This window comes from Coloeus monedula, assembly GCF_965178545.1.
Source record: "Coloeus monedula genome assembly, chromosome: 4".
NCBI lineage: Eukaryota > Metazoa > Chordata > Aves > Passeriformes > Corvidae > Coloeus > Coloeus monedula.
Window position 1 is genome coordinate 42,929,636 of NC_138784.1, and position 13,769 is coordinate 42,943,404.

The 13,769-nt window shown below is 36.3% G+C and overlaps 1 protein-coding gene across 1 annotated transcript in view; it reads right to left on the reverse strand.

Moving 5' to 3' along the window:
- Window positions 1-347: 347 nt before the first annotated feature.
- LEMD3 (LEM domain containing 3) overlaps window positions 348-13,769 on the reverse strand; it is a 43,276-nt gene continuing 29,854 nt past the window's right edge. Inside the window, exons 8-13 of the mRNA XM_082279733.1 lie at window positions 12,693-12,795; window positions 12,302-12,480; window positions 5,654-5,735; window positions 2,835-2,940; window positions 2,666-2,744; window positions 348-2,439 (exon numbers count right to left, since the gene is read on the reverse strand). Of these exons, the coding sequence (XP_082135859.1) occupies window positions 2,276-2,439; window positions 2,666-2,744; window positions 2,835-2,940; window positions 5,654-5,735; window positions 12,302-12,480; window positions 12,693-12,795 (713 nt within the window). The 3' untranslated portion in view covers window positions 348-2,275. The remainder of the gene's footprint in view (window positions 2,440-2,665; window positions 2,745-2,834; window positions 2,941-5,653; window positions 5,736-12,301; window positions 12,481-12,692; window positions 12,796-13,769) is intronic.

The following is a 13,769-nucleotide window of genomic DNA, read 5'->3' on the forward strand; positions in this document are numbered from 1 at the left end:
CTGCAACTTAGGAATCAAGGTAATGCCTCTGCACTCCCTGCGTACAAAATCAGGACTAAAGTCAAGCTGACAGACAGTTAAGTGAAGCTCAGCTCTATCTGTCAGCTCATGGTAGCACCTGTTCACATCTCAACAAATACTAAAAATTAGTTAGGTGGCTGTAACAAATTAATCTCCCCCTCTGCCCCCAGATGAGAAAAGTAGTTGAGTCAGAGACACCCAAATATCTAGAAGGTGAGACACATATAAAAACCCCTAATAAACCTTTAATTCGAGTCTGTTTTGGTTTTTTGTTTGTTTTTACAGGATAGGGTGACAAGTTACAACAAACATCTGATTTTTCTCAAATGTTCAGATATCATACATATTCCCCTCTGTCTTGCAGGAAGGGATATTGGTCAACTTAACAGTTTAAGGTAAAATAAGCTGCATAATAGTACATATTACAATTAAAATGTACAGTGTTTACAAGAAATATATTTTAGAAGCAAGATAGATGCATTTGCATCAAGGCGACCTTTTAAAATGCCACAGCTATTTTTACATTCACTCTTGCAACAGGTCACAAGATGGGGTCACTAAGGTCAGGTTAACAAATCACTATGATGCACATCAAATACAACAAAATTAGTTTATATACATATATAATACATATACATGTATATTATACATATACATATATGTATATAGTAAAACTCATCAAAAATCTACCAGACCTGGCACAATCCACTTACCCATAAAAATATGTACTTGTCCTTGGTAAGTAGAATTCTGCGTGGCTGATTATATATTATATATACTCATTCATTAGCATCTGAGACATAAAACCGAGGATTTAAAATTTTTCGGTTAACAAACTCTCCAATAATAAACATGGTGCCCACAAAAGCACAAAGGTAAGGCACAATAGGATTTCCTGTTGCAGAATAGTGTGCATCATGTTTACTTAACCGTAAGAAAAACGTGCATTATTTGTGCAAGTTCATGCTGCAGATCCATCATATCTACAAAGTAAAGTGAGTTTCAGTAAAATTTGTGGGACTGGTGTGCTTCCAGTCTCACCTCCTACAGGATGTTCAGCTGGATAAATAGGTAAAATTGTTGTAGGACTGGGGATTAGTAAAGCCAATAATCTTAGATTTGCAACTAAGCTTCTCAGCAACAATTTTGTACTTCTAGGTAAATGTAAGTAAATTTACAAGCCTGGAATCACAAGATTTACTGTCAGCTGCACTAGTTTGCATGAGCCAAAATTGTTGCAAGGAAGTATGTACCTTTTAAAATTTTAACAGATAAATGTTTAATTAAAACATGTTATAATGTACTGGGAATGTCACTTAATCCAATGGTATTTTGTCACAGCCCTGACACTTGTAATAATAAATACAGCTTTTCACAAAATATTTTTCCAGTATCTGCCAATTGCTTCTTTATTGCTCACAAATTTGAATTCATTACAATTGGTATCAGACCTTTCACACAAAATCAGTCAGGTATTTTATATAAAACCTATAAAAGATATTTAACCTGTATCCAACACTTTTAGGTATTTGGCCTCTTGTCATGGTACAGCCAAAACCATATAAAACAATAGGTTTTGAATAAAATAGGAAGCTTATTTGCTGCTTCGATGCAGACATCCTCACAGAACACAACCCTTTTTGCCACCACCAGCATTTACATCTATATACAAAACCCAGTACATCGGCATTCAGTTCATCTTCCCTCACACTGATACGCAACCACTAATGCCAAATTCACCTTCCCCATACCCCAGCTGCAGAAAAAGATTCTTATACAGCAACAAAAAACTAGTATTGACTGAAATTTTCTTTTAACTTAGTCACCATCAGGAACTGTAGGTTGCTTGTTACAAAATACCCACAAGATTATTTCACAGGAAACTATGGAAATACAGGAAGTCTTCTTTTCTCCATGCTTTTGTATTATCAAAAACACTTCTTGGTGCAAAAATACAGTCACCACATCTGCAAATGTATAATGAAATCGGTATTCCTCATGCAAAACTTAAATGCATTGGTTTACTATAGCCCTGGAAAACTTCGTGAAACAACTTTTTTTCTTTTTCTTTATTGTCAGCTCAGTATTACTGCCTCACTGCTAAGTCCCTTTGGAAACAAGATTTCTGGAACGTTCAAACTTTTATTTAATTCATTAAAGTATTACATACAAAAAGCACTAAAAAAGGAAGACGGCAGCTGAACAGGAACATTCCTGTTGCAAGTAACAGTCCTAGCAGTTGTAGAAAGTTTTCTCAGGAACTTCCCTGAGAATTAGTTGTGCCTGTCCGAAGACGCAGATGTGACATAGAGTTCATGTGTTTGTTTGATGGCTTCAGTGGAGTGTTACAAGTAAGAGCCTGGGGAAAACGATGATGATATCGATCTAGTCGCAGGTATTTTACTGTTACCAGCTTTCCTATGAGGCAAAGAAATAGGAAAAGAGAAACCTTCTAGTTCAGTATTACTGCATTTTGCTTCAAGATGTAAAAACACATATATGTCATTACATCAAAATTAGTTTACCAGTTTTTTTGTTACTGCTCAATACTTTAGACACAAGACATTTTGCCATTTAAAAGAACTGCAACTGCACCCATCTTCTGTAATTTCTACACGTTTTGTTATAAACGCCCACTCCTTACCATCAAACCAAGAGCCATGTAATGCCTTGAAAGCCTTTCCAGCATACTCCGGGGAGAGACACTTGACATATACACAGCCCTAAGCAAGAGAGAGAGGGGTTTGGGTTTTTTGCAAGTCCAGTTGAAAAGGATGAACAAACTATTAAGATGTTACTGGAAAGACACTCACCTCACGTGAATTTTTGTCTACGGCAATATGAACAATTCCATCATTATCACTACATTTCTCCAAGATTGCTTCTTGAATTGCTAGATGCCAGTGATCACCTATTTCCCTAGGCAAACAACGAAAGATTTAATGGATTACATAATTTTTAAAACATTCACAACATTCTCATACTTCCCCACTTTGTCTGGTTTCTCTGTAACTTGACAATTTTCTGGTAAATGCCTCTGGGACAGATTTAGTACTTTTCCTACTGAACACAAAGCAAATTGGCTCCTATAGTCCACTTAAGAAAATTCAACCCCAGAAATCAAAAGGAATAACCTCTATTTGGGAGGGTGGGGTGTTGTCCTAAAATGGGCTTATCAAAGTGATGCTTAGACTGATATTTTAAAAAACATGTTTCTGCCTTGCATAGTAAATGTCTAGAACACACAACAAAGTCTGCTGCTGTGATGTGAAGGTTCACAATGTACAAATGAACAAGCTGGACAAGTTGTTCTCTTGATATGTGTCCTGACTTTTGGCAGTAGAAAGATGATTATTTGCTGTGCTAACATTAATAAAAACAAATTAACTGGTATATTCCCTAGATGATTCTCTAGTCAAGAAAAAAGACCTCTTTCATGGGGCTGCTTCTAACTGCTACTGGTATACCGCTGAAAAGAATTCAGTCATTACTGTTAGTATACAGTCACTTAAAGAGCAGTTAAAACTAGTTTTGTTAAACATACCTTGTACCCACAGCAAACATCAAAACAATACTTGACAATCTAATCACAAAAACATTCTGTGTTTTAGGTGGTCAGTGAAAGTATTCATCCCTTTCAGATCTGGGACAAGAACATAAGCCTCCTTCCTCTAATGACACAAGCAGATTAATAATATAGTCTGAGGGTTTTGGATTTTTGTTTGTGTCTGTGTTTTCTTTAAGATAGTTCTTATCATACTCTAATAGTTATTTCCTTGAGCAACAGTCCTCTGAAAGACAGCTCACAGAAGAGGAATGGGCTAGGGAGTACAAGATGGAATTGGATGAATTATCCCACTATGAACTATAACCCAGCAGTCCAGTAATGGAGCTAGGTCAAATTCCAAAAGAAAAGGTCTACAAACAGTCAATGTATTAGAAGTTGCAATGTTCAAAACAGCTGACTGGACATAGACATTAAAGACAAGTGTCAAAACACAACAACTCCCAGTCTATTAATGTGGGGGCTTTTTAATGCACCTGTTGGGCAGGGACTGGGTCAGTACTGAAAAACACTGAGGCTTACAGCAAAGATATAGGTTAAAAAGGGAGATTGTTCTGACAAAAATAACATCTCAGTAATTAGTTCCGTTAACAGCAGACATTTTGAACTGCTAACATTCTGAAACAGGAAAGTAGCCAATACAACATACCAATAAATATTACAGTGAAGCTTCAGGAACGGACTTATTTTAGTACCACTCAGACTAACCAGTATAGCTCACAAAGTCTTTTTTGAAGCAAGGACAATAAGGACGTTGATCTCACTTAAAACTCTCTGTAAATCTCATGTTTTATTTAATCGTCCTACAGGAGGATCAATTTGCTTCAAGAACAACACCTAAAATTTCAGTCTTGCTTGCCCTACTGCAACCCAAAAATTACTACAGAAGCCACAGAACCTGGTGTCTTCGACCAGTCATTAAGTCTCAAAGCCCTTGAGAAAAGGTTTTTAGAGTACTTCTCTGTTCTAGGGATAACACTGTCCCCAGCCAAATTAGCTAACAGTTTTTCAGTTAACAAGGCAAGGAACTGAAGTAATTAGGTGTGGTTAGAAAAAAGGCTGAAGAAATACATCCAAACCTTGCAATCACTTGTGTCCATACTGTGATGTCCACCCCTATTTCCTGTTCCTCCCTGTCCTAATCAATAAACTTATTTTCCACTCAATTTCTTATATTCTTCAGTCCCAACTATTTACCCTCTAAGAGACAGAATCTTCATTTTTCCCTTGTATAATCACACTGAGGAATAATTTACTCCAGAGAAGTTACTGGATTCCCTGTATCTCTTTACAGTGGAAAAAGAGACTTCAAAGACTGAACAGGATTATCTGGCATAACCTGTGTGTTAGTTCCCAACTCCTACCATGATCCAGAGCCAAAGAGGATATAACAGAATAGTGGAGCAGATGAAGATTTCAAAGACTACCAAAAAAATTAATTATTTTTCCTTAACTCTTGGTATGAGAAACAAGGCTTGTTATTCATTCATACACACTACATACTTTAGAATTATGAGAATTACATGAGCATTAGAAACCAGTACTCAAGACTAATTTGTTCCCACTACAAAAATCCATTTGCTTCAAAATTAGGCAGTCACAGTGCCATAAAGTAATAAGTGATTTAAATTCAGCCTTTTAAATGCAAACTGTGCAAGCTCTGTAACAGTCCAAATACTCCAGAATACTTAACAATACTTTAAAAACTTATAATCTGTTGTCAGGCCACATGAGTCTCCTCTGTCAGCTGATACAATTGAACATTTACAAATTTAATTAATAGAGAAAGATCAGTCATTGCTCCAAATAGTTTGCCTATATGCCACATCCTTGAAGGAGTGAGCCAAAGATACAGAGCAATACAATGAGGGACAGAAGACAGACAGTTTAGATTTTTTTTTTTTGTCTTCTCATAGATGTTAAGAGAAAAAAAATTTTTTTTTATAGCCCGTATGTTTGTTTTAACATGTTCATGTTTCTTCACTTCTTCCAAACCCCTTTCAGAGGAAAGAAATGGACTCCTCCAAAAGAATACAGAAATACAGATAGATGACTGGTTTTACTTACATAACTGGATCAAACATATTGCGAATCTTTAGACACGGTGTCAAGCTGTTCGGTGGTGAATTTCTTCTATCTAGATGAAATGCTAAAAAGAAAAATAAATTCAATACGAATTATTGACAGGCATAATACCATTGAGTTAAGAAGTGTCAACTTTATACATTAATACCTTTCTAGTTTTACTCAGAAGAAAGTTTCCTTCATATATGAAAGAATTCAAGCAGATCAAGTTTTGCACAGTCTTCTACTACACTGAAGAAAACATACCATATTTAGTTGAATTTTCTGTATTTAAAACTTTTACATTTAAGGCACTCTCTTATATCCAGGCCACATGGAAGGAATTCAGGATATTTTAAAAAATACCATATCCTTGAAAAGAAAGGATTTGCTTTCTATCTCCATGAAAAGACACATATATGTAACACCTGGAGTAGGTTTTTGGAACTGCAAGTTAACCATTCAGTTCTAACTGCCTGATGAATTTTAATTTCTTCCACTTTTGGGGCAATTTGCTACCCATCTAGCTAGCAAATAGGGAGACCTTAAGATGGATGCTGCATTGCGTCTGTAGTGCAGTAACATGTCAAGAACCTCTACAAGGACAGGGCTTTTGTAGCCCTAAATGACCACACATGATCAGAAGCTTCTAAAAATCTGAAATGAAACATATCAGAGGATAAAACAGATGTAAGAAGAAAAATGAAAATCAAAAATAACAGAGTAACTCAAAGCTGAATGCTGCCATGAAATACATTCTGAAATTCTAAAATAAATATTAAGTTCTCTAAAGGTCACAAGTTCTACTTGTGGGAGTCACAACAGAAGACTGTACCATGAGAAAAAGAATCAAGGAGCACTTCAGATTCAGATAAGGCAGCTCCATGCCTTGAGAAGGGCTAACAAAGCAGCAACAGAAATGAAAGGGGATAGCCTAGGAAAACAGCTTTCAAGGCATGAAGGAAGTTTTACTTTGAAGATCAAGATAAGTATATTCAAGAGTTAAAACATAAGATTTAAAATCTCAGCAAGATAAAATGATGTTCCAAACTGCTGCTAATGCTTCTCCTTTGCAACCCCTACTTTAGAAAAATTTGACATATTCAAGATGTTACATTCCAAGGGTTAGAAGTCTCTGTTTTGGGCAGATGTCTGCGCTTCTTACTCCTGATCTTTTAAAACCTTGCAAGTACATCCAAAATATGTGAACACTACTGCTCTTCTGTATGTCACCCAAACAAAAACCATGTCACACAGATAAAATTCAGTCATGTGGAAGACACTGCTTGTGAAAGACAAGCACTAACCAAGAGAAAATTCACTGCCTGGAAATACGGCATAGAAAACCTGCTTCTTATGTAAATTCCCAAGACAAAAAAATAAAATACAATTACCAACTAGAAATAATAAAACTTAGCCTCCATTTCTAATATCAAACCTACTGCAAGTTCCACAAATAACTAAAAATGTTCTTATTAGAATACACATGCACACAGAGTGCAAGCCACCAACACCTGTAACAACTGTCTTTTTTTTCTTGGGAATGGATTTCTAAATATGCTGGTGACACTGTATCTATCTCTGAGCTGCCTATAGTTTAAGGACAAGTCCTTTTTCAATAGCACATGGTTTTGTAAAGTTTTTTGCCCCTTATTAGAAATTATATATAGGGTATACAATAAAAACTTTACAGAACTAAGCAACATTGAAAAATACATGGACCTACCTTGCCCATGTAGGTTAGCTCCAGCAGATCAAGGGGGGGATGAAATGTCACCAGCGCATTGTACACTGGGGCACCACACTATACTGGAGAAGGTGATCTGGGGTAGCCTAGTCAAGGACCTGGACCTGAAAAGGTGTGGGGTTGAGGAAATTATGTGCTGATTGTCTGTAACTAGGTTTATTCAGCACATAGCTTCAATCCAAGGATAAAGAATAATGAGGTTATTTGCAGAGACCCTAGACCCAGAGGATCAATATTTCTGCAAGCTGTTTATAACTAAAAAAAAAAATCCATACTGATATTTACAGCAGCGGCTACATCACTGAGCTATCCAAAAGTAACTGAATGGGGAATTCACCCTTTAGTGTAGTTACCTACATGAACCAAGCATTGCCTGTTCCAGTTTCTAATAATTTTGATGTCCTTTTGACTAGAAGATCTCAGATGCTTACTGAGGTAACTTCAGCCAGAGCATACCAACAGCACTAGACTAAACTGCTACCAACTTAATGCAACATCCTACTGGTACAGCAAGTGTGCCCAGGGCAGTGAAGCATATGAAAATAAAGATGAGCTCTGTTTTTTTCTCACAAAAACTTTTCAAAATCATGGTAAATTAGAAGTAATTTTTGCAACTTTTCATGTGTAAGGGAAAAAAACTACTGTGGAAATCAGTGAGGTATGAAATTAACGCTAGAACAGTAATAAGCCTTAACATGTGTACCAGAAATGGCACCAGAAGGGGAACTTAGAGAAGACACAGCCAAGTTAATGCTGTACCTACACAGCAAAACTCCATATAGCATAGTTAACTGATGTCTCTTGAACTTCATTACATATCTGTAACGACTGATTCTCCCCCTCCCCCAAAAGAGAAAGTTTCAGCGACAAAGCTGTTCAGAAAACAATACTAATTATTTGAAAAGTTACTTTGGTGTGGAGCATACAAAATACTCTCAATAAGGGCATAAGCAGACATTCTTACAGGACAACAGTCTAAGCTACATGCTGATTAAATAAGCATCTCACGCCTTTTTCTACACAGGTCTCAAGAGTAATACAAGATGAAATTAAAAAGGTAGAGATGAAATAGGAAAGCAGAGGCACAACTTTGTGCAGTAAGTCACTGGCAGAAAAAAAATTCACGACTCTCATAAATTCCCCTTGGGCATTACTGAGCACTTTCAAGAAAAGGAAGCTACTTTTTATTTCATTCATAATGTACTTTGTTTTACTACCTTAAACTGAATATCACTGTATCATTCCAGATTCAAAGAGCAGCAGCAGCTAAAAACGTGTGCTTTTGTCAACCCTTTTTCACTGTGACTGAACTGTGTCTATTACAGAAGAAATGTCTCTTCCACTGGCTTCAAACTGAATATAGAAGAGATTGTAATACTGCTTTCTATGCCCCTTGAATTACTAATATATTATTGCTAACGGAATTCCCGAGTACAATCACCATGGGTTACAAGACAGCCCAATGGATCTTTAGATGCGAATCTGATGAACCTGTTACAGCTGAAGACTCGCATCAAATATAGGTAACCATGTTTCTTAAGAACAGGCTTTTTCAAAGTTAAGCCATGATCACTGTCATTTATTAAGTACTAACCCTTCTTATCAAAGGCAAGAACAAAAGGAGGAAAAAATTACCTGAAAATATTGAAATTATGCCCTTTCACATAACATAAGGTTCTTTAATACACATGGAAGATACTGAAATGAAAATTTTACCAAAGAGAAAAGTATGGTTGAATCGAGGTTTAATGTAGCTAATTCAGCTATAGAAGACAAATACAGGATGGATACAGAATTTTACAAGCAGTATGAAATCCAGTTTTCTTGCAATAGTTAAGACTAGAATTGTAGTTTGGGGTTTTTTTTGTTTGATTGTTTTTGTTTAGAGAAAGGATTATGTTCTCACAGACAGGGAGGAGGGGTGTCATTCACAAAAGGCAACAGGTTATCTTCCATGCTGCAGGATGAAATATCACACTAGATGTCGTACTTCAGAGAACCTCTTTATCTCATCTCCAGAGCTGTCAAGGAGCTTTAGCTTCTGCTGTTAGCTTAGCTACACTGCAGCCCTGCCTACCTAGTTTTCTTCAGAGTTCCAGTTATCAAAGGCATGATAGCAAATTGTATCTGCTCTTTCAAAAGCAAACTGAATACACTAGAAATGTAGGGCTCTCTCCACTGATTTAATTAAATCGCCTGACATGATCAAGATTGCTTCTCAGTTGACTATTCTCTTGAACATTGTTTTCAAAACATCACATTTGTCCATCCTACAATGAGCTTACCTACCATTTTCTTTTTAATAAATCTATTGTATCCAGTAGATAGCATTTCTAAGGATTGGCACCAGAATTTATTCTAATCCAGTAAAAAATACCAAACCAAACTGTCAAAACACAGGCGGCATCCTGAAGGACTGGACGAAATGTCACAGTGATGCTTAAACATGCTGCTAAGAGACAGCAGACATTGCAAGCCACAGGTTCCACAGTTAAAATGCACACTACCATTTATGGATATCCTTGTATACACCGAAAGGTATTCCTGAAAAGGGTTTCTTCTTCAACTGCACATGCTCAGGTGCTGTGCTCTGCTACAGAGCACTACCAAATCTCAGACGGTTAAAAAATTGTAACCTTGAAATTTATTCACAAGATTCAGACCCAAGAATTCATTATGATTTTCTGTATGCTGAGTCTGTTCAGGGCATAGCAGTCTTGAAGAGTATTTAGATTTATGCTTGAACTTCTACATTCAAGTGTCAGAACTAGAGTATGAACTTCATTCCAGTTAACGTATACTTTCAAGAAAGAAAGCGATGCATACATGTAGAATTTCTAACATCAGGAAAGAATGAGCTGTGCAAAAAGCATGAGACTTATGCAATGGAACTACTTCCAACAGTCATTTGAACCCAAGGAGGGCAAAATAGAAAACACTTTTGCATGTGAAAACTGCCTTTGCCTGCTGACTGTCAAGAGCCCAAATCATCATTTCAGCCACCCCATTTCCATGCCCTTCTGTCAGAGCTAAAGTATGCAATTTCAGTTCTTCAAAGATCTCTGCTAAACTTCAAACATAACAAAAAAAACTAGGAAAACTGCAATTAAAAGGACTGAAACAGAATGGATTTTGATACATCCTATTCAATAGAAAAGAGAGAGTCTTAAGTACATATGCTAAGCAACATACAGATAAAAAGCTACTGCTGAGACACTAAGTTATTCTGTCCACATTTGCAGTATTTGCTTAAGTAGGTATCAGATGCTCAAACTGGGATGGTATGTAACAGTAGCTACTACAGCAGCTGTTCTTTCTAGGAAGTTTTGGAGATTTCTGTTCTCTTTACAGTCTGGAATGCATATTCCAGGTAGCAAAGCACCTCCTGAGCTATCACACACTGAGGAGTCTACCAGGTGAGGAGAATCCAATCTGATTTCTAATACAGGACAGAATGCCATGGAGTGATTTATACTGCAATCAAACAGGACAAGAAAAACTGAGAGCAAATGAGTAGTAAATTGGAACTAGAGCATGATGTTTCACAGCCTGTATTGAACAATACACTGTGTAGAAGATTCCAATTTATAATATACATATATAGCTTGCAGAAGCTGTGTTCAGTTTTAGTGCTTGAAATTCAGTCATGACTACTACAGAGATGGAACAGAAATAGTGTTGACAAAACCCACCACTTCTGCATTTCAACTAAACCACTTGCACATCCCTAATGTACAATGTCCTGGAAAGAAAAGGTTCCGCAACTCTTGTAATAAAGCTCATATACAGATCTTACTAATGAAAAATTTGAGAAATTGAGAAATCAAGTAATACAGTTGTCACAGCAGAATGTCACATTACTGCTACTGCAAAACAATGACCACAGAACCGCAAACCTGCAGTAGCATTCACACAATATTTTTTAAAAAGCAGCCCTCATTTTTAATGAATTATCTAAAAAGAGAAACATAATGCTAAAATCAGTAGTCTAAGTCTGAGAAGTATACAATGATATTATTTACTTTCACACTCAGGCAGAGATAGAAATAACCCTTCTTTTTCAATCACAAACCAGAAGTCAAGTCTTACGGTTTCAATTTTTCATTGACCAAAAAAAAGAGCGAACCAAAACCTGAAGCTTAACATGAAGAAAGGTAAAAAGAAAACAAACTAATAAAATATGACCACTGCAGACATGCAACTGCAAACCCACTAGATTCTTGCTCCTTGGTTTCACAATACAGCTGAAAAGTGACAGACCACTGCAAAATCCATGTATGACAACTGCCTTCCCTATTAATGCAAATGCTTTACACCACAGAGTCTGAAAAACAAATGCAGTGTAGAAAAACATTTATGACAGAGCTAGAATATCTAACACTACTAGATGCTTCAAATGCAGTTTTCCTAGTTGAGGAGTCTTTTGTCCCAGCAGTTTCCCTTTCAAAATAAACATCTCTTCCTCCTAACTTTGTCTTTAGGCACCCAATTGATAACTTAACAATAGGAAACTCAAGTCTGCAAGATCCAATTTACCTGCTGTCAGATACAACCAGTTACATTACTTCCAGTAAGTGTAAGGCACATCAAAATTTGACAAACTAAGGAGTATTTTTTTTTTTAATTCATGAAAAGGAAGAAGTAACGCACTTTGGCTAAATGCCCACTGCATATTTCTGCAGTATCTGTAAGAGAAAAGCTCATTTCCCTTGAAAAAAAGGCAGACACAATGCACAAAAAAGTCTATATAATAAGACAATAATAGAGAAATAGCACTGACAGTTCATAACAATCCTTAAATGCATGAGAGAAAACAAGCCTTTCATGTTCAAGCAGCAGAGTACCATTAGTAAGTTAGATGCAGAAATTAGGACAATTATAGTTGCAAAATATAACTTCAGTACCTTGGCCTTGCCACACTTTTGATGGTATTACTAAAATCTTGTCACACGCTGCAGAGGGTTGCATCCACTTCCAAACCAAGAACTCTGCACCACCTACTCTTCGTGTCTCTGTACGAACTCTAGATTCATTTGCTGCAAGAAAGTCAACTGCTCTGTTCCAGACTTTATTCATCTTCCTCCTTAAAAATTGAAGCAAGAATTACAAAGTTAGTATTACAACAACCTGCATAGTTGACATCCAGCATGTAAGAGAAATCCAGTGCTTTTCCTCCCACCTGTGTCAATAGGAATCTCCAAAATATGACACTGTGCAATCTACTGAAATGAAGTTAATTGACCAATTTATTTTTACTGGTTTTCCCTCTTTTCAGTACTTCTAGTGAGAACGTACCTGTCCTGAGGTGGGATTAGAGAATCACGCACATGTAAAATTGGCATGTAAGGCTGCAACTCTTTATTTTCTGAACATGCCTCGCTGTGACTTCTTAGAACATCTGAGGACACCATAAAAAGAAACCAAACTGGTAACTATGTAGTTCATGCAAACATTAAGAAAGTATCAATTCTGGCAACTAACAGCTACTCTGAACACCCTTTCCAATTTCAGTAGTTAGGGTTTTTTTGCATTTTGAAACATTGTTTTCTCCAAACCATTTTTAAGGCAAATTAACACACTGTGCAACTATGTATCCCAAATAACTTTGAAGTAAAGGAAGAGAGTTCTTACAGTTCCTGTTGATTGGTACTTTTAAATGTTACCAAAGATGGCCATCTTTGAAAATAAAGTGCTTTCCTTCCACCTCAACAAAACTCGATTTGCCAACAAAAAAGTCAGGAACACGGTTAAAATAGAACAGTTCTGATTTCTCTACCATCTCTGTATTTATGGTGACTACCATAAATTAAAGTAATAGAACAACTTAAGTAAGAGCTTAAAAATTACAAACACAACTTACTGCAAACACTGTGGCTTCAAGCAGAAAGAGGGGATTTCAGAGCTCAGTTATGCACACTATTTTAGTAATAAAATTTCTGCTCAAAGTAACTGATTAAAAAGCTGCTTTTCCTATGAAAAACTATTAAGGATGGTATTGAGAGCTACCACACATTTTTAAAGTGAATATTTTAACTTAAGTTAGCTGAAAAATCAGATACAGAAAGCAACATGTCACCATACTTCAGTAAACAAACATCATATTTATATCTTTATTCAATAGTAGGACAAAATACAACCACATCATTGGCAACTTTGTAGCCATATTGATGTAATCCACAAATTACAAGATTTACGTCAAAAGCTTTGATTAGGTTTAAAGGATGGGATATTAAAAACAAAAAGAAAAAAAACCCACATGAATCACACATTGGACCAAGAACTCTAACAGCTTGACAAGTGACTAGTAAATGGAAAGACACATAACTGAATTAAGGCCAGTACTTTGAAAGCTTATACAAAGCTGATACAGAT